This window comes from Erythrolamprus reginae, chromosome 1 (genome assembly GCF_031021105.1).
Source record: "Erythrolamprus reginae isolate rEryReg1 chromosome 1, rEryReg1.hap1, whole genome shotgun sequence".
NCBI lineage: Eukaryota > Metazoa > Chordata > Lepidosauria > Squamata > Dipsadidae > Erythrolamprus > Erythrolamprus reginae.
In genome coordinates, this window is record NC_091950.1 from 26,807,083 (window position 1) to 26,831,766 (window position 24,684).

At 45.5% G+C, this 24,684-nt stretch overlaps 1 protein-coding gene across 4 annotated transcripts in view; it reads right to left on the bottom strand.

Moving 5' to 3' along the window:
* The window catches only part of ZNF414 (zinc finger protein 414), a 49,636-nt gene that overhangs the window by 13,464 nt on the left and 11,488 nt on the right, over positions 1-24,684 (bottom strand). The window contains exons 1-4 of one of the 4 annotated variants that reach the window (XM_070747805.1): positions 22,183-22,434; positions 2,856-2,997; positions 2,563-2,661; positions 810-917 (exon numbers count right to left, since the gene is read on the bottom strand). In XM_070747805.1, the coding sequence (XP_070603906.1) occupies positions 810-917; positions 2,563-2,661; positions 2,856-2,997; positions 22,183-22,185 (352 nt within the window). In that variant the 5' untranslated portion in view covers positions 22,186-22,434. Of the gene's footprint in view, positions 1-809; positions 918-2,562; positions 2,662-2,855; positions 2,998-21,808; positions 21,893-22,182; positions 22,435-24,684 lie in introns of those variants that run through there. The other 3 variants (XM_070747826.1, XM_070747815.1, XM_070747837.1) reach the window with 3 other exon arrangements.

Consider the following 24,684-nt stretch of genomic DNA (forward strand, 5'->3'; position numbering starts at 1 on the left):
AGGTGTTCAAGTTTCCCAGGAAATTTGAGAGCAGCATGAAGGCCCGGCCAGTTTCCTGCCATTCCCCCTTTAATCCCATCCATCTGGGCTGCCACAGGAGCCTTTCGGTGGCGCTTAAGGAGGCTTTGGCAGTCCAGAGCAAACGAAGCATTTTCCTTTCTCTGGGTGGTTGGAGAGGGAATAAATCTCTGCCAGCGCCCAGAGAAAAGAAACGCTCTCTCCACTCTGGGCAGCCGGGGAGTCACCACAGCAAATGAAAGGCACCAGCTACAAAGTGAGCGAGGGAGAGGAGAGGGGAGCCCTTCAGCATGGGAAGGAAGAGGAAGCAGGAAGCAGCAGCAGCAGCCATTGTATGGGAGGCAGCCTCGCGCCGGGTGTATGGGAGGCACGTGCTCCTCGCCGCCTCAGAGTCCCTCTTTTTTTTTTAAACCTTAAAGTTTTTGATTTTTTTGATTCCCCTCACCTTCTTCCTTCAGCAGCGACTGTTCTCCTCCCCTTTTTCCTCCTCCTTCTCCCACCCAAATTCCGAGTTTTTATTTCTTCCCTAATGAGTTTGCACGCATTATTTGCTTTTACATTGATTCCTATGGGAAAAATTGCTTCTACTTACAAACTTTTCTGCTTAAGAACCTGGTCACGGAACAAATTAAGTTCTAAGTAGAGGTACCACTGTATGTATGTATGTATGTATGTATGTATGTATGTATGTATGTATGTATGTATGTATGTACGTATGTATGTAGTCTTCCTCTTCTCCTGTACTACCCACCTGACACCCACCACCACCAAGTTTGAAAAGCCAGCCTTACCCTCAAGGGACTCTGTGGGCCGAGAGTGGAGCTGCATGTGGTCGAGAAGCTCCTTCATGCTGCGGCAGGCCAGTCGGCAGCCTTCCCCTGAACACTGGTAACGTTTCCCTGGAACAGGCAGAAAGAACAGAAGCGGGAATGCTTTCTCTGTGAACTCTGCAGGAGCCTCCGTAATGCCTGAGGGTTAAGGGAGTCACGGATGGACTTGGAAGTTGAGCTGAGCCTGGGCTCCTGTTTCTACCGGTGTCACACATGCAAAGACGGCAGTTTTCCCAGCCTCAATCCCCCACCCACCCTTTTTAAGATATGAACAAAAGGGGCTTCTCTTCAAGTTAAAAAAAACATGAAATATTTTGCAAATTAGCTTGTCTGGAGTTCTTAAAATACAAACCTGGGATTTTAAAGTATGGTTTGTAATTTGCTTCTGGGTCCAGTTTAAGGTTCTGGTTGTCGCCATTTAAAGCCCTACATAGCCTGGAGTCAACAGGTGATTTGAAGGACGGTCTATTCCCACTGGTGTCTCCCTGACCCACCAGAGCTGAGAGACAGGGCCTCTTATGGGTCTCCTCTATCTGGCGGGACCGAGGAAGGGTCCTCTCTAGGATGGCTCGCTCTCTGTGGAACATCATCTCTGTGGTAAAAGACTGCCCGCTCCACTTTCACTCTCTTTCAAAAGATCCTGAAGACATGATTTTGCCAAAGGACCTGGGGACCTCAAGGTAATAGCCCCCTACCCCAAAGTGGTTGATTTAATTGCTTTTGCCAGAGGGTTGGGATTCTATTTCCTGAGCCACCCAGTCACTATGAATCAGTGGGGCAGAAATATAAATACAGTAGTACCTCTAGATACAAGCTGCCCCACATGCGAGTATTCCAAGTTACGAGCCACGACAGGAGCGAAATTTCTGTTCGACACCCGAGCTCAAATTCGGGATACGAGCCAAGCTTCCACTAGGTGGCGCAAGAATCCTTGGGGAAAAACAAAGTCTAAAGGCATTCGTTCAAGTTGATCTGACATACGAGCTCGGTTCCGGAACGAATTAAACTCGTATCTAGAGGTACTACTGTATTGTAAATAAAATAGACGACTGATAGACTCTTATAAAAGATAAGAAGGGATTATTGGTAAGAAAAACGGCCAGATATGATGTACATAAATTCTTCAACAGGGTAGCAAGGAGGCCAAGAGGACATCACTTCCTGAGAACTTTTCAACACCCGCAGGAGAAGAAATTTAAGTAAGGAAACAATTTCACAAGTAAACAAAGGCTCACAGGAGGCTGCCATTCCTGTCGCCAGGAGCCATATCACCCCTTTTTAATGTTTTCCTACCAGAACAAGACAGTATGTAGATTAGATTAGATTTATTGGATTTATATGCCGCCCCTCTCCATAGACTCGGGGCAGCTCACAACAATGGTAAACAAAACACAGTAACAAATCTAATATTTCCCAATCTAAATTACAGTTTTAAGTTAAAAAATTCAAAAGAGCCCCAATATATAAAAAACAAGCACACAATCGAATCATACACAAAAACTACATGGGCAAGGGGGAGATGTTTCAATTCCCCCATGCCTGACGGCAGAGGTGGGTTTTAAGGAGTTTCCGAAAGGCAATCCTAATCTCTGGGGGGAGCTTGTTCCAGAGGGTCGGAGCCACCACAGAGAAGGCTCTTCCCCTGGGTCCCGCCAGACAACATTGTTTAGTAAATGACTGAGAGGCGATAACAGAAGTGCAACCTCAAATGTACCTGCGGGAGGTCTGCGCTTTGGGAGCTGCAGATCCCGGTTTCGAGTACTGCTACCCCCACTCCACACTGGTTGTGTCTGGCTGCCTGGATTGTTAGCACCTGGGAATCAAGAAAAGCAACACGGAATAAGAGGAGGGCATTTAAAGCGAGGAGGTTGCAGCATCTTAATAAACTAGCCAGGTTTTACAAACCGCAATCGCCGGCTAAGGCTTTTGAACCCACCATATATTCTCTTATAGTAGCAGCTCAGCTCAGCCCTTTGTCTCTTTCCTGCCCTCTCCAACCGTATTTACCCTCCGATGAAGATGCGGGAAACGTCACCGGTGGCACGTCCTCCTTCTCCACCCAGCTTTGGAGGTGAGGGGGTGAAGTTCTGAGCTCGTGGCTGGGCAGGGGGACAGCAGTTAGGGCAGGCAGCATTGAGGGTGGCTTCTCCTAGCAAGAGAGAAAGGAGAGGAAAGCCTGTCAGCAAAACGACGTAACAGAAAAGCTCTTCTCTTTCAGCCTCAGTTTCCCCACTGGAAGAAGAGAATTTAAGAGGAGGGTTGCGACCTGCTTGGCCAAATCTCTGGTTTGTGCACTGATCTCTCACTGCAACTACCTCAACTTCCTTTGGTTCTCCTCTGCCACCCTTCCATTCTGATGGCAAAGTCATGCCCCTTCTAAAACGAATGAAGAACGGCTGCAGGATTTGGGTTTGGCTATTCCGGTGCTTCCCAAGTAGCGGGGCAGACCCCCACCCCAGGCGGGGGGGGTCGCAGACCAATGATGGGGGGGCACGTGATCCCGGGGATTGTGCTTTTTTTTGCCGCAGGGAGTAGGGTCTTTTTGCACCAAACAATAGCACACAGAGCAGATCACAAACCCTTAAGAGACACCATGGGAAAATATTGAACAGGGATGAAAAGAAAGGAGGAGAGAGACAGAGATCATGAGACAAAGATAAATCTCCCGAAAGGTAAGACGAGGAAATATGACGAAGCGTATGTAGCACTTGGCTTCAATGTGACTACGGTGGGAGACGAGGAAAGAACAGTAGGTTTTGTCTAAAAATGGGGACAGCGGACAGCATGAAGCCAAATAGAAACATAGAAACATAGAAGTCTGACGGCAGAAAAAGACCTCATGGTCCATCTAGTCTGCCCTTATACTATTTTCTGTATTTTATCTTAGGATGGATATATGTTTATCCCAGGCATGTTTAAATTCAGTTACTGTGGATTTATCTACCACGTCTGCTGGAAGTTTGTTCCAAGGATCTACTACTCTTTCAGTGAAATAATATTTTCTCACGTTGCTTTTGATCTTTCCCCCAACTAACTTCAGATTGTGTCCCCTTGTTCTTGTGTTCACTTTCCTATTAAAAACACTTCCCTCCTGAACCTTATTTAACCCTTTAATATATTTAAATGTTTCGATCATGTCCCCCCTTTTCCTAAACTAAGGTGTCACTTAAGCACATTACACCCCAATCATGCTGATAAGCCGCTTAAGTTTTTTCAGTGAAAACGTGCCGAATATTGCAAACAATAGTCCTGGCGCAGAATTGGGGGCGTGTGAAATGTTTACTTCTACCTGGGGTGGGGGGCATAACAGAAAATAATTGAGAAGTACTGGGCTAGTCTCTAAACAAAAGAAAAATTAGGGGCAACATAATAGCAGCATTCCAGTATTTGAGTGGCTGCCATGAAGAAGAGGGGGTCAAATTATTCTCCAAGGACTGAAGGACAGGACAAGAAAGAATGTCAACCTTCGCTATGTTGCTGCATTCTTTCGCTTCCAACAATGATTGGAAACTAATCAACGGGAGAAGCCACCTGGAATTGAGGAGAAACTTCCTAGCAATGAGGACAATTAACCAGTGGAACAGCCTGCTGTTAGAAATCGTGGGCTCTCCATCACTGTGAGGTTTTTAAGAAGAAATTAGACAGTCACTTCTCTGAAATAGTGTAGGCTCACTTGCTTGAACAAGGGGCTGGACTAGAAGACCTCCAAGGTCTCTCCCAGCTCTATTCCGTTCTCATCTGCCTCCCTTTTTTCTTTCGAGATTCAGCATAATTTCCCCATCTTTTTTCTCTCCAATCCTTCCATCCTGAGACAAGCCCTGTCCTACAACCTTTGTTCCTCTGGCTGCGCCACCCCCACTGTCACAAATAACTCTACTTCCGGAGATATTATTTCTTGCTGCCTCCCAGAATACAGGTGGTCCTCGCCTAATGGCCAACTCCTTGGGCAACCATTCAAAGTTATGACTGACTCGAAAACAATACTTATGATCCAGACTTGGAAGTTCCAACATCTGTCCCTCCTCCTGGTCACGGGACCGCATTTGGGGCAACCAGCAACCAGCCTGCATTTATGGTCACCTCTCGTGTCCCAGAGTCACGTGACTCTGCGCCCCCTCCCGGAAACAAGCACGTAACTCCTGTTTCCAGCAAAAAAAGGTCCTAAAAATCAGGCACAGTCATGTGACAGCCTACTTAGCCATAATTTTTTAATTTTTTATTCTTATACTCATTTTTACATATTTATCGTCTCATTCCTCATTTCATTTTTTTTACAAAATCTTTATACATATACGTATTCTATATTCGTCTCATTGCTTTGTTAGTTCAAGGTTCCTTTTTTTAACCATGCTTCCTTCCCATCTCATACACAGCTCACATTAGAGAATAGGCGTTGATTGCTTACCTGAACGCCTCTTCTCGTACGGTGAGCGGGTACAGCAGTCACATGGGTTGCTCATGTCCAATCCGGTGGAACTGAGCCTAGTGTTAAAAAAGCTTGCCGGATCCGCCCCTTCCCCAGAATTCGCGAATCCATAGACTAGGCTCAGCTGTGAAGCTCTGTAGTGTTCAACTCTTATTGTTAGAGGAAAAAGGATTATAGAAGGTAAAGAAGACACATACAAGGGCGGGAAGTGACTGCTGTACCCGCTCACCGTACGAGAAGAGGCGTTCAGGTAAGCAATCAACGCCTATTCTCCGTACTGAAGGAGCGGGTCCAGCAGTCACATGGGACATACCCAATAGATGGTCCCTAGGGAGGGATTAGATTGCTATCGTGTGAGATAACGGATTGGAGTACCCTTCTGCCGAAGGCAGCGTCCGCTGAAGCGTAAGCATCAATCTTGTAGTGCCTGATGAAGGAATTTGGCGAGGCCCAAGTGGCTGCTTTGCAGACCTCCTCCAACGGGGCTTGAGTCGCCCAAGCGGCCGAGGTGGCTGCGCTCCTGGTGGAATGCGCTGTGATGTTCCTTGGGACTGAGAGGGAGGCCGATTCATAGGCCTTAGATATAGTCCCTCTGATCCAACGGCCTATTACTGTTGAAGACACTTTGGCACCCATGACTCTGGGGTGATAGGCTATAAACAGTGCTTCTGACCTCCGAAAGGGTCCAGTGCGTTGGATATAGATTCTCAGCGCTCTAATAAGATCCAGGGTGTGCCATCTAATTGCCAAGGGATGGTCTCGTTGGAGGCAGAAGGATGGTAGGACAATATCCTGAGTTCTGTGGAACATGGAACTGACCTTGGGTAAGAAGGTGGGGTCCAGTCGCAAGACTACCTTGTCCTGATGAAATTGACAAAGGTCCTGCCTGATTGAGAGGGCAGCCAACTCTGAAATGCGTCGTGCAGAGGTAATAGCCACCAGGAATGCTACCTTAAAGGATAGGTACCTGAGGGACGCCGATTTTAGGGGTTCGTATGGTGCCTGCGTGAGGGAATGGAGAACCCGTGGCAAATCCCAGGATGGATACCTGTGGACCTTGGAAGGTCTGAGGTTGGCTATGCCCTAGAGGAATTCCTGAACTTCAGGGAAGGATCGGAGAGGCTGTCTGCGGGGACCCCCTAGGACAGATGAAATGGCTGCCAGATGACGCCGGAGGGTGCTGGTGGAAAGTCCTTTATGGAAGCCTTGCATAAGGAAGGAAATGATTCTGTGTATGGGGATGCACAGAGGGGAGAGGCCTTCCTGTAGACACCACTGGTGAAACTTGGACCACGTGTGGTCGTAGATTCGATTGGTCGAACCCCTTCTGGCCTTTAAAATGACCTCCACTGAATCGGGGTCATGACCACGCAGTTCTAAGTCTCTCCTGATAACAGCCAGGCGGTGAGGTGGAACCACTCCGGGTCTGGATGGAATGAGGCCCCCTGCCGCAGCATATCCCCCGAAACGGGGAGTCGCCAAGGGTCCTGGACGGACAGCTGTTGGAGATCCGCGAACCAGGGCCGGCGGGGCCAATGAGGGGCGATTAAGATTACTCGGGCCCTCTCGGTGAGGACCTTGTGAATCACGTCCGGGAGAATTGGAATTGGAGGAAATGCGTAGAGTAGGCCTGGAGGCCATGGACTCCGGAGGGCATTGATTGCTTCCGCTCCCGGGGATGGAAATCTGGAAAAGAAGCGAGGGAGTTGGGCGTTCGCATTGGTCGCGAAGAGATCCAGAATTGGTAGGCCGAATCTGAGGCTGATTTGATGGAACAGGTCTTGATGGAGGTTCCACTCTCCTGGGTCTATCGTTGCTCGAGATAGCCAATCCGCCTGGACATTGAGGCTCCCCGAGATGTGGTCGGCTAGGAGCGACCGAAGATGTTTTTCCGCCCAAAGGCCTAACTTGAGGGCCTCCCTCATGAGGGCCTTGGATCTCGTGCCCCCCTGTCTGCAGATATGGCTTTTTGTGGCAATGTTGTCGGTGAGAATGAGAACGTGCCGGTTGGGAATGCGAGGAGAGAAATGCTTCAGAGCCAGGGAAACGGCTCTTAACTCTAGCCAATTGATTGGCCTGGAAGCTTCCTCCGGGGACCACGTGCCCTGGGCTATCATCCCCTGGGCGTGGGCGCCCCATCCCGATAGGCTGGCATCTGTGGTGATGACAAATTGATCCGGGCACCTGAACGGGGATCCTTTGTCCATGGCCGGAGACTTCCACCACTTGAAGGATCTGCGAACACTTGGTGGGATGACAATGCGACGATTTGAGTTGCTGTGCCCCGATCTCTGAAAGGGTAATAGGAGCCACTGGAGTTCCCTAGCATGAAGGCGAGCCCAGGGAATGATGCCTATGCATGACACCATCTTCCCCAAAAGGGATGACAGAGTTACTATGGATACTGAAGAATTAGATAAAATGTTAGAAATTAACTCCCCTATACTGAGTTTTCTCTCGGGAGAGAGAAAAACCTGGGAGGATTCTGAATTAATAATGGATCCCAGGTGTAAGATGGATGTGGAAGGTTGGAGGTGACTTTTATCAAAGTTGATGGAAAATCCATGGTCCTGAAGGACTGACATGGTGACAGAAAGGTCTGTTTTCACTTTCTCTAGGGAGTTCCCATGAATCAAAATATCATCAAGATAACATAAAATGTGGATGGGAGACGCCCGGATATAGGCCGCCAGGGACCCCAAGAGCTTTGTAAAGACCCGAGGGGCCGAGGAAAGGCCAAATGGCATCGCCCTATACTGGAAATGCCTGCCTTGAAAGGAAAAACGTAAAAATTTTCTGTGGCATTTGGCTATAGGAATGTGGAGGTAGGCCTCAGTGAGGTCTAAGGAGACCATGAAATCTCCCGTGTGGATGGCGGCCAAAATAGAAGATAAGGAGTGCATCTTAAACTTCCTATATTTGATGAATAGGTTTAGCTTCTTTAAATCCAAAATAGCTCTCCAACCTCCGGAGGACTTTGGAACCATAAATAGGATGGAGTAAAAACCTAGGCCCTTCTGACCGGAAGGAACCGGTTGAATGGCTCTGATGGACAATAAATGAGAAATGGCCTCCTCCATACGGTTACAATCTGAAGAGGACCTGGGAGAAGGGCAGGAAATAAAACGTTTCGGGGGAGGAGAAATAAATTCTAAAAGAAGGCCTGTTTGAACAGTGTCAATGACCCAGGGGTCCTTGGAGGTGAGACGCCAATTAGAGGCGAAATGGGCTAGGCGACCCCCTATGGGAATTGAGGAAAGATTACCATCTAGGTTTTTTTGAAGCCCTGTTAGAGGACGCTCCCCTTTGGAAGCGAAAACCTCTGCCCCTGGAGTTCCTACCTTGGGAACGAAAGCGGGGGGAATACTGACCTGGAGATCTCTGATAGGAAGCCGCTTGATCTTGCTGGCGCCCTGGGCGACGAAAGGACTGCGTTTTGGTAGCCTTTTTTGTGGTTGGACCCAAAACTTTCTTCTTATCCGTGGTTTCCGTGAGGAGTGGATCCAGAAGATCACCGAAAAGAAGGTCGCGCTTTAAGGGTCCCTGGGATAACTGCCACTTCTGGCGTACTCCCGCTTGCCAAGGGCGAATCCATAGGAGTCTTCTTGCCGTTGTAGAAGCTGCAATAGACTTAGCAGAAAATCTAGTAGATTGCAAGGTGGCATCAGCCACGTACTGGGCAGCTGCAAAGACCTTGTTGAAGTCTTGTTGACCTCTCAAGTCATCGGGAGGAATATGCTGTTGAAGTTGGCGAAGCCACAGAAGCATGGCTCTGGAGAAAAAGGAAGCTGCTGCAGAACTTTTAATGGCCCAGGAATCTGCGGTGAATCCTCTTTTGAGCATTTGTTCAATCCGCTTGTCCTCTGGGCGGAGGACTTCCTCCGCTTCGCCTGGCACAGCCGCTGCCGAGTGAAGGATCTTGACAGGTTCATCCGGTTTGGGAAAAGATAGAAGCTCTTCATAGGAAGAGGAAAGTTTGTACAACTTTCTGTCCTTGGTGGAGGGATTAAGGCCAGAGGCTGGGAAATCCCACTGTTTGAGTAAAGCATCTTTAAACAATTTAGGCATAGGAATTACCTCGTTATCCTCCTGTTCCTCTGTGAAGTAAGGTAAATTCTCCTCCGGGGGATCAGTGGAAGTGGAGGCTTGTTTCTCCTGGGCCGCTAATCCCGTAGAAATTCTAGCTTTGAGGAGGAGAGATTTGAATAATTGAGAAGGAAAAATAGTAATTGGAGAAGGAACCTTTATTTGGGATTCCTCATCATCTGAGAGGCCTTGAAAGGGATCCTCATCATCCTCCATATCCTCATATTCGTCCTGAGAGGAATCTGAATCATCCTGAATAGGAGCTCTAACCGCTGGGGAAGAACCCAAGGGGCGGGAGGAACGAGGAGGAGGAGGAGGTAAGGGAAGCTCATTGATGGTGGAGAGTTTGGCATCAATGGCCTTGGACAACACAGCAAAAATAGATTGGAACTCAGGAGGTAGACTAGAAATATCAGCAGGAATGGCAGAAGAATCCCTAAAGGCCTGGGAGGATCCTGGCTGGGGGGAATCTTCAATAATATCTGGTTCCTCTGGACCTATGCCCCATAGGTTAGGTTGGGGTCTGTCTAGGTTAGGCTCATCCAGAGATAACACAGGGACCCCAGAAGGAGGTAGACTAGAAGCCTCTGGGGGGTCTTGACTACTGAGTACTTGGGCCTGTACTTTCAAACGTTTTGCTGATTTGTCATGGATTCTTTGTAGGGCTAGGTCCCTTCTCTTCTCGGCCCTGGTGACCTTGGTCGAGGGGCGGGCCCCTGGAGAAGAGGAGGAAGAGGCCTGGGGGATACTAGTAATCTCATCGCCTGTAGGCCTGGCCTCTCTGGGACCTTTAGTTGTGCCTCTCTTGGGAAAAGTAGCCATAGTCTGACAATTAACAGAAGACAAGGCTGAGCCAATAACTGAATAATTAAGGAGAAGAATTTCAAGGACTTCCCAAGAGGAATGGATCCTGCTCCGAGGCCTCGAAGCTGCTGAGACTTGAGGGCAATCTGGGCAAACCCAGAGTTCGTGTCCCCAAATCCAGCGGGGCCAGCCTCCCTAAACTTTTTAATTAAGTAAACCAAGGCACTCTGGTTGGAGGCTTAGCCGGTGGAGAATTAAGCCTGGGCGTCCCAAGGCCCGCTCCGGGATCCACGCGGTGGACTGAGGCCTACGCGGCTGGCAGGAGGCCAACACGAGAGGCCTAAATTTAAAAAGGGCGCGAAGGCCTTCGCGCCGAAAAATCGCTCCGTAATATTTCTTAAAGGGGAAGCGATCGACTAAGTCCAGGAGACTAGAAAGACGTCTCACTCCGCAGGAGGTATTTCTTAAGCCCTTTAATAATATACAATAATGAATCAATAAATCAATAAATCAATACTTGCACCAAGACCTCCAGGCCAAAGGATTAAAGGAATCCACAAGCGGCAGCGGGGATCGTACACGGCAAAACCGCCGGGGGAAAACGAAACCGCAACTTCTCCAAAGGAAAAAAAGCCGAGCCACAAACGGCTGGCGCTATTAGTGCAAGTAAATAATAATGGTAAAACAATTCTTACTACTTTTGAAGGAAAAGATCGAAGGGAAGGTGTTAGAATGTTGAACGAGCTATCACAATACAACCGCAGGATATGCGAACTGAGCGAATTCTGGGGAAGGGGCGGATCCGGCAAGCTTTTTTAACACTAGGCTCAGTTCCACCGGATTGGACATGAGCAACCCATGTGACTGCTGGACCCGCTCCTTCAGTACGGAGAAACACCTTTCAGCTGTGGCGAGGGGGACGTTCGCCCAGGTTCGCCTGGTGTACCAGTTGCGGCCCTATTTGGACCGGGAGTCACTGCTCACAGTCACTCATGCGCTCATCACCTCGAGGCTCGACTACTGTAACGCTCTCTACATGGGGCTACCTTTGAAAAGTGTTCGGAAACTTCAGATCGTGCAGAATTCAGCTGCGAGAGCAATCATGGGCTTTCCCAAATATGCCCATGTTACACTAACACTCCGCAGTCCGCATTGGTTGCCCATCAGTTTCCGGTCACAATTCAAAGTGTTGGTTATGACTTATAAAGCCCTTCATGGCACCGGACCAGATTACCTCAGGGACCGCCTTCTGCTGCACGAATCCCAGCAACCAGTTAGGTCCCACAGAGTGGGTCTTCTCCGGGTCCCATCAACCAAACAATGTCGCTTGGCGGGACCCAGGGGAAGAGCCTTCTCTGTGGTGGCCCCGGCCCTCTGGAATCAACTCCCCCCCAGAGATTAGAATTGCCCCCACCCTCCTTGCCTTTCGTAAGCTGCTTAAAACCCACCTCTGCCGCCAGGCATGGGGGAACTGAGATACACTTCCTCCTAGGCCTTTAAAATTTTATGCATGGTATGTCTGTATCTATGATTGGTTTTTATATAATGGGTTTTTAACTGTTTTTAGTATTGGATTATTGTTATATACTGTTTTATTACTGTTGTTAGCCGCCCCGAGTCTACGGAGAGGGGTGGCATACAAATCAAATCAAATCAAATCAAATCAAATAAATAAATAAATAAAGCCCTTCCTTCCTTCATCTTCCCTTCCCTTCATCTTTCTCTTTCTCAACCTACTTCCCCTCCCTTTCGCTCCTGCCCTCTCTCCTAACTCTCTTCTCCCCTCTTCTTTCTTTCTTCTTTCTCCTTCCTTCTTCCTTTGCTGCATTTTGTCCATTTAAATCCAATTAAATACATAAAATAAATAAATAATTGTTTCTGGGATGGTATTCCAGCAACCTTGAATTCTTTTACACAGTCTTACTTTTTTTTTTTCAATTTTTATTCCATATAAATTCATTTAATCCATTTCACTTATCTGTATTTGTTTGTCTATGAATACATTTCAAATTTAAGATTTTTTCCCCCACCACCCGTTCCTTATCACCTCCTCTCTTTCAAGTGTCATATATGGGTTACATCATTCAGATATGACCATAATTGTGGGCTCAGTTATGGTCGTAAATCGAAGACTACCTGCATTTGCAAATATCTCCTAGAATATGTGTGAGGCTGCCTTTCTCCTGCAAAGTCTTTCCTTCAAATTTATCTTTTATTTTTATTATGTTAATTTAATAGCTGCTTGAGTGCAAAAGTGAATGGGCAGGAATGAGCAAAAAGAGATTTATAATTGTAAATTATACAGCTGTTCTGTATAACCAAAAAAATGTTTTATTCAAGGCTTTTTGCTCCTGCACTCTAAAAGAACTCAGTTGACAGCTAAATCTTGACACGGACAACGAAACAATTGTCACCTGCTTCCTAATTTACCATTCTTTTTCAACTTTCCTTCCTCTCTTGATCTCCCAGATCAAATGTTAGATGGTAAGATCCTCAGGAAAAGCACTCGGATAATAAATAACACAAATTTATGCCATGTACTATTATATATATTTGTTTGTTTGTTTGTTTATTTATTGGATTTGTATGCCGCCCCTCTCCGCAGACTGGGGCGGCTAACAACAGCAATAAAACAGCATATAATAATAATCCAATACTAACACAGTTAAAAACCCTTATTATAAAATCAAACATATGTACAGACATACCATGCATAAAATTGTAAAGGCCTAGGAGAAAAGAGTATCTCAATTCCCCGATGCCTGGCAGCAGAGGTGGGTTTACAAATTTACAAGAATGTACAAATTCTTCATTGCTTGTTTGACCCCTGTGACAATTATTAAGTGTTGTACCACATGATTCTTGACAAATGCATCTTTTTCTTTTATATAAGCTGAGAGCATCTGCACCAAGACAAATTCCTTGTGTGTCCAATCACACTTGGCCAATAAAATTCTATTCTATTCTATTCTATTCTATTCTAATACCCACCCAATTAACCTGGCAGGTATCACAAGACCCTTTGGGACTGTTATTATTGTCACTTCAAAGTTACTGAGTACATTTCAGAGCTAAGGCTACACCACACACATACACATCTTAAGAAGAAATTGGCTACTATATTGGATCCATAATCCCCTCCCTAGACCCCAGTCCCATTTCCAGCATTGCTCCTCCAGATGATTTACAGAAGCTCAAAAATGGAAAAAATATAAAAGGGCTATTAACTTCAAGCAAGACCAGTTTCCATTTACTTTTTTTTATATTTTATAATCCACGGAGAAGCACATCTAAAGATGCACGGCGTGGTTTGTAAAGTTTATTACAGTGATCCCTCGATTATCGCAAGGGTTCCGTTCCAAGACCCCTCGCGATAATCGATTTTTCGCGATGTAGGGTTGCGGAAGTAAAAACACCATCTGCGCAGGCGCGCCCTTTTTTTTCATGGCCGCGCATGCGCAGATGGTGGAGTTTGCGTGGGCGGCGGGGAAGACCCAGGGAAGGTTCCTTCGGCCGCCCAGCAGCTGATCTGCTCGGCAGCGCAGCAGCAGACGAAGATCGGGGTTTCCCCGCCGCCCACGCAAAGGGGAAACCCCAATTCGGCTCCTCGCTGCTGCCGCTGCCGAGCAAATCAGCTGCTGGGCGGCCGAAGGAACCTTCCCTGGGTCTTCCTCGCTGATGCCCCCGCTCGCCCGCCCACCCACCGCCCGCCGCCCGCCAGCAAGAGGGGGAGAGATAGAGAAAGAGAGAGAAGGAAAGAAAGAGATGAGAGAGGGAGGAAGAGAGTGTGAAAGAGGAAGAAGCAAGAGAGAGAAAGAGAGAGAGAAAGAAAGATGAGAAAGGAAGGAAGAGAGTGACGTCATTGGGTGGAAAAATCGCGATATAGCGTTTCGCGAAGCACGAGATCGCGAAAATCGAGGGATCACTGTATATCAAAGGTTAAGGGCAGAAGGAGGAGCTTTGCAAGAGCTTCTGCAGACTGCAGGGGTAAAAAATATTTTAAATCATTCCAGCAGTAAAAATAAATAAATATTGCAGCAGAGTGTCCGTCGCTCGGGCATATCACAAATCTCAAGAGTCAAATCTAATCTACAAGGAAGGAGGCAGACGTCTGGGTGTTGGGGAGGAGTTTATAAATTAAAAAACTCACAAGGGCAAAGTACAGCATCCATCAATTGACTGGCTGGCTGCAAGGAATGGGAGGGAAAGACAATGTGCTATTCATTTTGGAGACCTCACCTACAAAAAGATATTGACAAAATTGAACGGGTCCAAAGACGGGCTATTACAAGAATGGTGGAAGGTCTTAAGCATCAAACGTATCAGGAAAGACTTCATGAACTCCATCTGTATAGTCTGGAGGACAGAAGGAAAAGGGGGGACATGATCAAAACATTTAAATATATTAAAGGGTTAAATAAGGTCCAGGAGGGAAGTGCTTTTAATAGGAAAGTGAACACAAGAACAAGGGGACACAATCTGAAGTTAGTTGGGGGAAAGATCAAAAGCAACATGAGAAAATATTATTTCACTGAAAGAGTAGTAGATCCTTGGAACAAACTTCCAGCAGACGTGGTTGGTAAATCCACAGTAACTGAATTTAAACATGCCTGGGATAAACATATATCCATTGTAAGATAAAATACAGAAAATAGTATAAGGGCAGACTAGATGGACCATGAGGTCTTTTTCTGCCGTCAGACTTCTATGTTTCTATGTTTCATTTGGGTGTCATTTCCATGCTTGCCTTCCAACACATACATGACTGTGAGCAGACAGGTGGGAAAAGGGTGACTGACATAGGTTTTCTGAATTCAGTGACGGAAGAAACGGTTCTCTAACAAGGCCTCCCTAATTCAAGCGAATTCACCAATATCCTATTTTGCGTCTTCCTGTGTGGGTGGGGCCTCTGCATTACATACGCGAGATTTTATGATATTGGCTACTATTGGGTTAAGGCCTCTTGGAGTTATGTTCCTTTGGACTGATTTCTTCCAGATTTACATTCCATCCCCTTGACTCATAACTTACTTGGGAGGTTGGGGTGGACACCATCCCTATGCAGGGATAGAGAAAAGCCAAATCATCAAGTTTTGATGAATACCATGAACTGGGACTGAGGACTATAATTTTTTTCTTACGAGGTGTCCCTGCCATCAGGGCGAAGGAGGGATCCTGCCCTGCCCTGCTTCTGAAAATATTCATCCAAAACAATATCAAGATACGGCTCCTGAAGTTGACGCTCGTTTCTACTTTCTTGCCAAAGTCCATGAAATCTTTCCTTGCCTTTGGTCTATAGCAGGGATGGGCAACTGATTTCCCCAAGGGGAGACTGGAATTGTTGGGGAAAGATAAACCAATAGGCTTGTGAAGATGTGTAAGTGCGCACATGTATACGTAACTAAACTTTTTTTTGGGGGGGGGGGAGCAGTCGCATTGAAAATAAAAGCAATGTAAAGTTCTACCTGTCAATGACTATTTCAGCTTCAACCGCAACAAAACAAGAACACGCAACAGATTCAAACTTAATATTAACCGCTCCAAACTTGACTGTAAAAAATATGACTTCAGCAACCGAGTTGTCGAAGCGTGGAACTCATTACCTGACTCAGTAGTGTCAACCCCTAACCCCAAACATTTTTCCCTTAGACTCTCCACGATTGACCTCTCCAGGTTCCTTAGAGCAGTGATTTTCAACCTTTTTTGAGCTGCGGCACATTTTTTACGTATACAAAATCATGGGGCACATTGAGCAGGGGGGGAGGGGGTGGGCTAAAAAAGTTTGGGCAAAAAAATTCTCTTTCTCTCTCTTCCTCCCTTTCGCTCTATTTCTCTCCCTCTTTCTCTCTCTTCCTTCCTTCCTCTCTCTCTCCATCCCTCTTTCTTTCTCTCTTCCTTCCTTCCTCTCTTTTTTGCTCTCTTTCTATCTCTCCCTCCTTCCCTGCCTTTCTTTCTCTCTCTCTCTTGCTTTCTTTCTTTCTCTCTCTTTTTCTCTCTCTCTTTCTTTCTTTCTCTCTCTTGCTGAGCTTCGCGGCACACCTGACTATGTCTCGAGGCACACTAGTGTGCCATGGCACACTGGTTGAAAAACACTGCCTTAGAGGTCAGTAAGGGGCGTGCATAAGTGTACCAGTGTGCCTTCCGTCCCCTGTCCAATTGTCTCTCCCTATCTCATGTATCTTTTCTTCCTTTCAAATATGTTCACCTATACTTTTATATCTTTTCTTCTATTCTTTTCTTTACTTATATTATTACATATCTTTCTCTTCAATGTGCATTATGTATTGGACAAAATAAATAAATTAAATAAATAAAATAGTTGTATTGCATGCATGGTGTATACCTATTTACATTTGATTTCTAATTTCCAATTATCTCACACAGGCCGGTCAAGGACAGTTAAAGTCTGTGGCCCGGGGGCTGTAATAATAAGAATAGCCTTGCCTATTCTTTAAAACGAAGTGTAGCCTGCAAATCACATCCCACATAATTGCACACCACATACTGCAATCAAAATTAGAAAATCTAAATTTCAAGAAAGAAATTGGAAAAGAAATCCAGTTTGAGGTAGTGGCTAAGGCAGAGGTGGCAAACTCAATTTCACTGAGGGGTCACATCGAGGTTGTGTTTGGCCTCGGTGGCGTGGGACTGGGGGAGGGGACTTTTGGTCACCCTGAGTGCTCTGTCAGTGAAAATGGGCTCCTGGGCCACATTTTTGGCCATGATGACCTCCTGTAGCTCAGCCAGCGAAAATGGAGCTGGGGGGGGCGCATGCTCCTAAGCTCTGTTTTCGCTGGCAGAGTGCTGCAGGAGGCTGTCACGGCTGAAAACAGAGGTTGGGATGACTACTTGCAGCCCTCCCAAGCTCCGTTTTTGCTGGTGTAGGTATTGCAGGCCGATCCTTCATCGTCTCCACGAAGGCCCGATCTAAGCACTCCATGGGGTGGATGTGACCCACAAGCTTTGAGTGATGCCCTGGGTTAAGACATCAGTCTAGTTTAGAACTCGGGTGGCTATGGGCTTTAATCTCAGTTAAGGCACTTAGCTGGCCTGGCGATCCTGGGCCAGTCATTTTCTCTCAGCCCTAAGGAAGCAATTTTTCCGCCAAGATCTTCCTTAAACTATTTGTATTTGTATTTGTATTTATTAGATTTGTATGCCGCCCCTCTCCGAAGACTCGGGGTGGCTAACAACCATAAAAAAGACAATGTAAACAAATCTAATATTAAAAATAATCTTTAAAACCCCAATTTAAAGAACCACTCATACATACAAGCATACCATGTATAAATTCTATAAGCCTAGGGGAAGGGAAAATTTAAATTCCCCCATGCCTGACGACAGAGGTGGGTTTTAAGGAGCTTGCAAAAGGCAAGGAGGGTGGGGGCAACTCTGATATCTGGGGGGAGCTGGTTCCAGAGGGTCGGGGCCGCCACAGAGAAGGCTCTTCTCCTGGGTCCCACCAAACAACATTGTTTAGTCGACGGGACCCGGAGAAGGCCAACTCTGTGGGACCTAACCGGTCGCTGGGATTCGTGTGGCAGAAGGCGGTCCCAGAGATATGGTACTTATCCAGACTATTAAGAATGAAGACTGATTTGAAAGCATAAATCAACTGAAGAAACCTGTACAAGGAAGTCTTCTTTGATCTACTGCATGTTAGCTATAGGGAGAAAAGAAGAAGGGGAGAACAAAGTAGTTTTTAACCAACGCTAATCCTAACCACATCAATTAAACTTCTGAAAGCACGGTAATAAATAATGAAGGCGTTCAGAAAGAAAAGACAAATTATTATGGTGTAGGGACTAGTGGTTGGGGGAGGGGGGGTTTGAACTAGATGACCTACAAGGTCCCTTCCAACTCTGTAATTATGGTCCCTCCCAACTCTGTAATTCTATAATCTGTAATTATTTTACAGTGGTAACTTGGTATTCATTAATTGGTTCCAGAAGGCAGGATCTGTATCCAAAATGAACAAATATTTCCCATAAGGAATAATGTAGTGAGTCACAAGGCAGCCAAAAATGATGCACAGGTTTGAGCTGGTGTGTTGAGTACCACACAAACCTTTTGCATCGAAGTGCGCTGAGTACCAAATTCAGTAAGTTTCAAAGCCATTGAGTGCCAGGGCACCACTGAATTTAGACTTTGCGTTTGGTTTGAGTTTAGCATGTCGTTTTGAAAAGGTTGCACATTTCCCAGAATCCTTTGGGACCAGAGTGGGTGGGTTGCAATTGCTGTTTAGAATGAATAAAAAAATAAATAATTCATCTAAGGCGCGGGCAGGGAGACAGGCAAATAATAACACAGGGTTCTTTCATATTGTGTGCTTGGGTTAGTCCCCTTCATCTCTCTCTCTGTTTCTTTTTCTAGGGAGCCATGTAAACAAAGCAAAGTCCAATAGCAAAACACTGCAACTGCCCTCTTCCAATATCTTGAACAAAACTAGGACCAGAGTGAACTCTCTTAACCCGTAGATGGTTAGATTAACAAAAGCCAATATTATGAGGTTACAGCAGCAGCAAAAAAACTTGGCAAGGACAAGGTTTTATTCCTTGCTTAATCCTTACAGCCATTCTGTTCTTCCTGTTTTTCCAATATTAATTTCTATTTATTTATTTGGTGTCATTAAGTTGTATTAAGTTGAGCCGCCCCGAGTCTTCGGAGAGGGGCGGCATACAAATCCAAATAAATAAATAAATAAATAAATAAATAAATAAATTAGCAACTGCCAGAGCCGGGGTGGCGCAGCAGGTAGAGTGCTGTACTGCTGACTGTAGATCTGTAGGTCAGCGGTTCAAATCTCATCACTGGCTCAAGGTTGACTCAACCTTCCATCCTTCTGAGGTGGGTAAAATGAGGACCCGGATTGTGGGGGCAATAGGCTGGCTCTGTTTTAAAAAAAGTGCTATTGCTAACATGTTGCAAGCTGCCCTGAGTCTAAGGAGAAGGGCGGCATAAAAATAGAATAAATAAAATAAAATAAATAAACTGCCAGGACTGGTTTCCTTGGCAAGGTTTTTCAGAAGTGCTCTCTTTCTAGGGTTGAAAGAGAGTGACTGGTCCCTCACCCCCATGACCTATGCCTTAAGGCGCAACTCAGATTTTCCCAATGTGTAGTCTGATGCCTCAACCATTACACCAACCTTAATCTATAGTTCCTAGCTAACATACTACAATAAACATTTTCCCCAAATAGGAAATTTTAGTTGCATGGAAATTAAAACATCGATCTGCTACGAGTTGGAAACTGCTCCTAATCTTGCAATACTTTAAAATGAACAAATCAAAACTTAAGGATTTCTTTCCTCTCCTTTCCATTCTTTTAAAATTTATTATCTATAACAGTTCTTTTCTTGGCAGACACTGAAAAATATATCTTTAGAAAAAGATTAAACATATACAGTAAATCACTTCTTGTAGTCATGGTATAGTAGAAACTTTGTCGGGCCACTATCTATTTTCCTGTTATTCCTCTGTTTTTCCCCAAAATAAGACATCCCCTGACAATAAGCCAAATCGGGCTTTTGAGTGCATGAGAATAAGGCCAAGCACTTATTTCAGGGTTCAAAAAATATAAGACAGGGTCTTATTTTCAGGGGAACATGGTACATATATATATGTGTGTGTGTGTGTTGATATAGAAAATATAGTGAAGACCATATTTAATGCTACATCTACAGAATGATATTTCAGTTGGAAATTAAATATAGACAACATATGTAAAATGGCCATTTAGTGCTTAAAAATACTTGCCAACATAATAACCTGGTTATGTAGGTTAATATTCAAAGTCCCCTCTTCCCCCACAAAGCATAATCTCTATTTAGTTCCAAATTAATAGAATAAAACAGCTATTTTACCCTGGCATCTTGCTTTGCAATTCCTCCAGCAGGCAATAACATTTTCCAGGTCAGCAATAAAGCAACGGAATATGTTATTTTATTGGTATCTGCATAATACTGTTTTGGTACTGGGATGCATTATTACAACACAGTTCTGCATCTGGAGCAGTAGGGTTGGTAAAAGTATACGTTTGTCTGTGTAAATATATATACCACATCTCTCTGGATGTGAATGCAGGAACTAAAAAAAGATTTTCCTGCCAAGTTGCCCAAACTCTCCAATTAAGCTTTAAGTAGGTTAGATTTCATCAACCTGATGCCATCCAAATACATTGGACTTCAACTCCCATAAGCTCTAATGCAGCATGACCATTGATAATGTTCTAGGATATTTTCCCCGCTTATCTCAAAAGTATAAATTTGAATACAGAAAAAAGAATACATATTTAAGTACAATTCGTTATTGTAAATGTTAAGAAATGATTTGTTAAACTTTTCATTATAATTTTTCATATTTAAAACTTTTCATATTTAAAACTAATTCTAATATTAAATTCAAAATTCATCTCATAATAATTCTTCATATATAAACTAATTCTAATATACTTCTAACACTTCTTTTTTCTGTATTCAAATTTATACCTTTGAGATAAGCAGGGAAAATACAACCCCACTTTTATGTTAAATGTATGTCTGTCTGTTCGTCTATTTTATGAAAATTAAGAAAAATATTTGAAAAAAAAAAGATAATGTTCTAGGATAATGAGATTGATCAATACATGTGGAGGTCACCCCATTGGAAAAGATTATACTACGTAAACCAAGAATATAGCCTTGCACACATTTCTCCATAGTGATTTTCCAAGGAATTTACACCATAAAACTCAAGTTAGGGTCAATAAAATGTCAAAAACAACAACAACAAACCAGCATCAGTAAAGGAGGAAAAATGGCTCCGCAAATGATGACCGTATCTTTACAATTAATAAAAGTGAATTAAAATTTCCATTGGCCGCTGGATTCAAAGGAATAGCACTCCAAGCCAGGCCAACTCTTCTTCAGAAAGGAATGAAAGAAACACTGGTGACTTATTCTCATAATTCAAATCAGTTCTAGCCACAAAGCTGTCTGCAGTTTCCTTGAATTATTCAACTTGGAAAAGATTAAAGAGGGGGTGGGGGACGACCCTCTTTTAATATCTTCCATTCTGTAGCTAATCTGTTAACTCATTCTATAGCTAATCGACCATAGACAAAAGCTTTGCAAACTGTGATATGTGTGTGTATCTCTATTGTCTCAACAGATCCCCCACATAAAAATTAAACAGGGAACAAATAGGAATTCTTCACCAGGGTGTCAACACATGGCGTTTTTTCCTTCTTCTTTTTTAAAGGGACACTGACAACCACCTGGTAACATAGGAGGGCGCATTCAGACACCAGCCCTGTTAAGCTTGGAACAAACTTCCAGCAGACGTGGTTGGTAAATCCACAGTAACTGAATTTAAACATGCCTGGGACAAACATATATCCATCCTAAGATAAAATACAGGAAATAGTATAAGGGCAGACTAGATGGACCATGAGGTCTTTTTCTGCGTCAATCTTCTATGTTTCTAAGAATGGACTTCAACTCCCAGAATCCCCCACCCAGCTGGGAAATTTGGGGGAGTTGAAGTCCACCCAATCTAAACGGGACCAAGGTTAACAAACGCTGCTCTAATCCGGGATAGCCACACAAATGGAAATAGAATCGCCCGCCCTGCCCCGACGCCGCAAAGCCGCCGAAGCCTTTCCTACCTAACCCAGCCATCGGCATCCGAATCGGACCGAAAGAAAGCAGCCGGTTGTCCGAAGCAGCCGCCGGGACCCTCTCCCTCTTCCAGGCCTTTGAAGGCACATTTCCCCCAACGCAACAACTCCCCCGATCGACAACTGCAAAACCTCTTTGCTACGTACGAATCGGGGGTGAAATGTGGGAAGCGGTGGCTTGCATTTCAAACCAGCACATACACACACACACCGAAATGGGAGACCCGCTAGACCCAAGGAGGGATCTGGAAAGAGAGAGACCCTACAAGACTACGATGTTTTTAAAAGAGCCACAAAACACGCACACATACACAAACACGCACACACGCACACCCCTTCGGCTTCGCCAGCAGCCCGCCTACCATTTCTCCAGTCGGAAGGAGCCCGGGTCTCGTTCAGGCGCCGCTGTTTTTTTTCCCAAAAAGGAGAATTTAGATGAAAGAAACTAGGGTCGGAAGGGGGGGAGAGGAATCAGCCGCGACTCCCAGCATCAAAGGTGGAAAGAGAGAGGGCTACATTGTGGCCATTTTAACGCGGTCGCAGCTGTCGCGAGATCGGAAGTGCGTGGGGGGGGGGGAGGAAGGGAAGGAGGGAGGGAGGGGCTGGGGGCTTTCAAAGGGGAGGGGGGAGCCCGCCTTCCAGGTTCCCCGGAGCGGTGAGAGAGCGAGAGAAGGGGGTAGAGTGGGGAGGAGAAAGAGAGAGAGTGACCGAGACAGAGGAGGGATGGTACAGAGAGAGAGAGAGAGCATGAGAGGGAGGGAGGGAGAAAGTGACAGAGAAAGAGAGAGGGACAGGGTGAGAAAGATAGCGACAGGGGTGGGAGAGAGACACACAAGGAGAGAGAGTGACAGAGAAAGTGGGGGAGAGAGAAAGTCACATAAGAGAAAGTGGGGGAGAGAAGGGGAGGAAAAGACAGGCAGAGGGAGAGAGGGGGAAGGGAGAGACAGAGAGAAGGGATGAGAGGGAGGGAGAAAGAAAGTGACAGAGAGTAGGGGAGAGAGAGGGGACAGGGTGAGAAAGAGAGAAGGAAAGACAGACAGAGGGGGGACAGAGACACAAGGAGAGAGTGGCAGAGAAAGAGACAGGGGAGAGAGAAAGTCACATAGAGAAAGAGGGGAGAGAGGGGAAAGGGGGAGAGAGACACAGAGAGAGAAAGAAGGAGGGGAGAGAAGGAGGGATAGGGAGAGGGGGGAGAGTCAGAAGTGAGAGTGAATGAGAGATAGGGGGAGAGGGAGAGAGAAGGACAGAAAGACAGGGGAGAGAGAAAGATAAAGAGGGAGGGACAGGGAGAGACAGAAGGGAAGAGAGAGAAATAGAGAGAGGGGGAGAGACAGAGAAGGAGGGAGGGGGACAGAGGGGAAGAGAGTCAGTGGAGAAGAGAGGGGGAGAGAGAGAGAGATGGCAGGAGAGGGAGAGAATGGGAGAGGGGGAGAAGAGAGTAATGGGGAGAGACAAATAACACAGTGAGAGGGGATGGGGGAGAGAGACAGAGTGGGAGAGAGAGTGACAAGAGAGGGAGAGAAAACGGGAAAGAAAGAGACAGAGTGATAGAGAAAAGAGAGAGAAGGGAGAAAAGGAGAGAAAGTGACAGAGAGGTGAGTGAGACAAGAGGAGGGGGGAAGAGGAGAGAGACAGGAGGGGGGAGAGGGAGTAAAAGACAGAGGGGGAGAGTCAGAGAAAAGGGGGGAGAGAGGGAGAGGGGGGGTTTCCAGAGGTTTTTAAGAGTAAAGCTTCTTGCAAGCCTCCCTTGGCACGTCCTAAATACACTTTCCTCAAAGTTGGCAAAGCAGGTAAAATCCACACACGTTTGCAATCTCAGAAGCAGTCACACGAGAAAGGCATATAAGAATCCATGAACTTCCACAGTGGGGAATAGAGATCGGATAAACTTTCCATCACTGAATGTCTATGTTGATACTCGGTCATCCAGGTCATAGCTGTCCCAAAAGTGCTTTTTTTTTCAAGAGGTAACTGGACTTCCTTTGTTTTTCCTTAAAGACTTTTCCCTTCTCGCCCAAAAAGCTTCTTCAGCTCTGACTGGGAATGGAAGGATTTATATTCCTTGCAGAGAGCTGGTGATTTTCATCATAGAATAATATTAGGATAGGATAGGATAAAACAGGTGACCTTACCAAGGCCTTATAAAGTGGTATTAACCCTTCACATGATCTTGAGTCTATCCCTCTGTTAATGCAGCCTAGAACTGTGTTGGCTTTTTTGGCAGCTGCTGCACACGGCTGGCTCCTATTTAAATGGTTGTCCACTGAGACTCCAAGGTCCCTCTCACAGTTACTATTATTGAGCAAAGTACCACATATTACATAGGTATAGACAATACATACATCAAGAATCATACAATTAGATTAGATTAGATTTATTGAATTTATATGCCGCCCCTCTCCGCAAACTCGGGGCGGCTCACAACAAGGTAAAAACCATACATAATAACAAATCCAATACCCACCAATCCAATTACAATGTTAAGCTAAAAAAATCATAAAAAACAACCCCAGAATATTAAAAAAAACAAGCACACAATTAATCTAACACCAGAACAACATGGGCAATGATGGCTATAGGGTACAAATAAGCAATCAGGAAGCGATCAGTATCAATATAAATTGTAAGGATACAAGCAACAAGTTATAGCCCTGCAGCCATAAGCGGGAGGAGATAGGTGATTTAATAAAAGGGTTTTTAAAAATAGGAAGCATACAGACCCTCCAATGCCCTTCCTCTCACCCAGTTCTATCAAATATTAATACTGTATGTATGAGGTGGCCCTGGATAAATCAGGAAAGTGAAATCTGCGATGGATGGAATGGCATGGCCTGTCAGGGCATAACCGTCGAACCGACATCTAA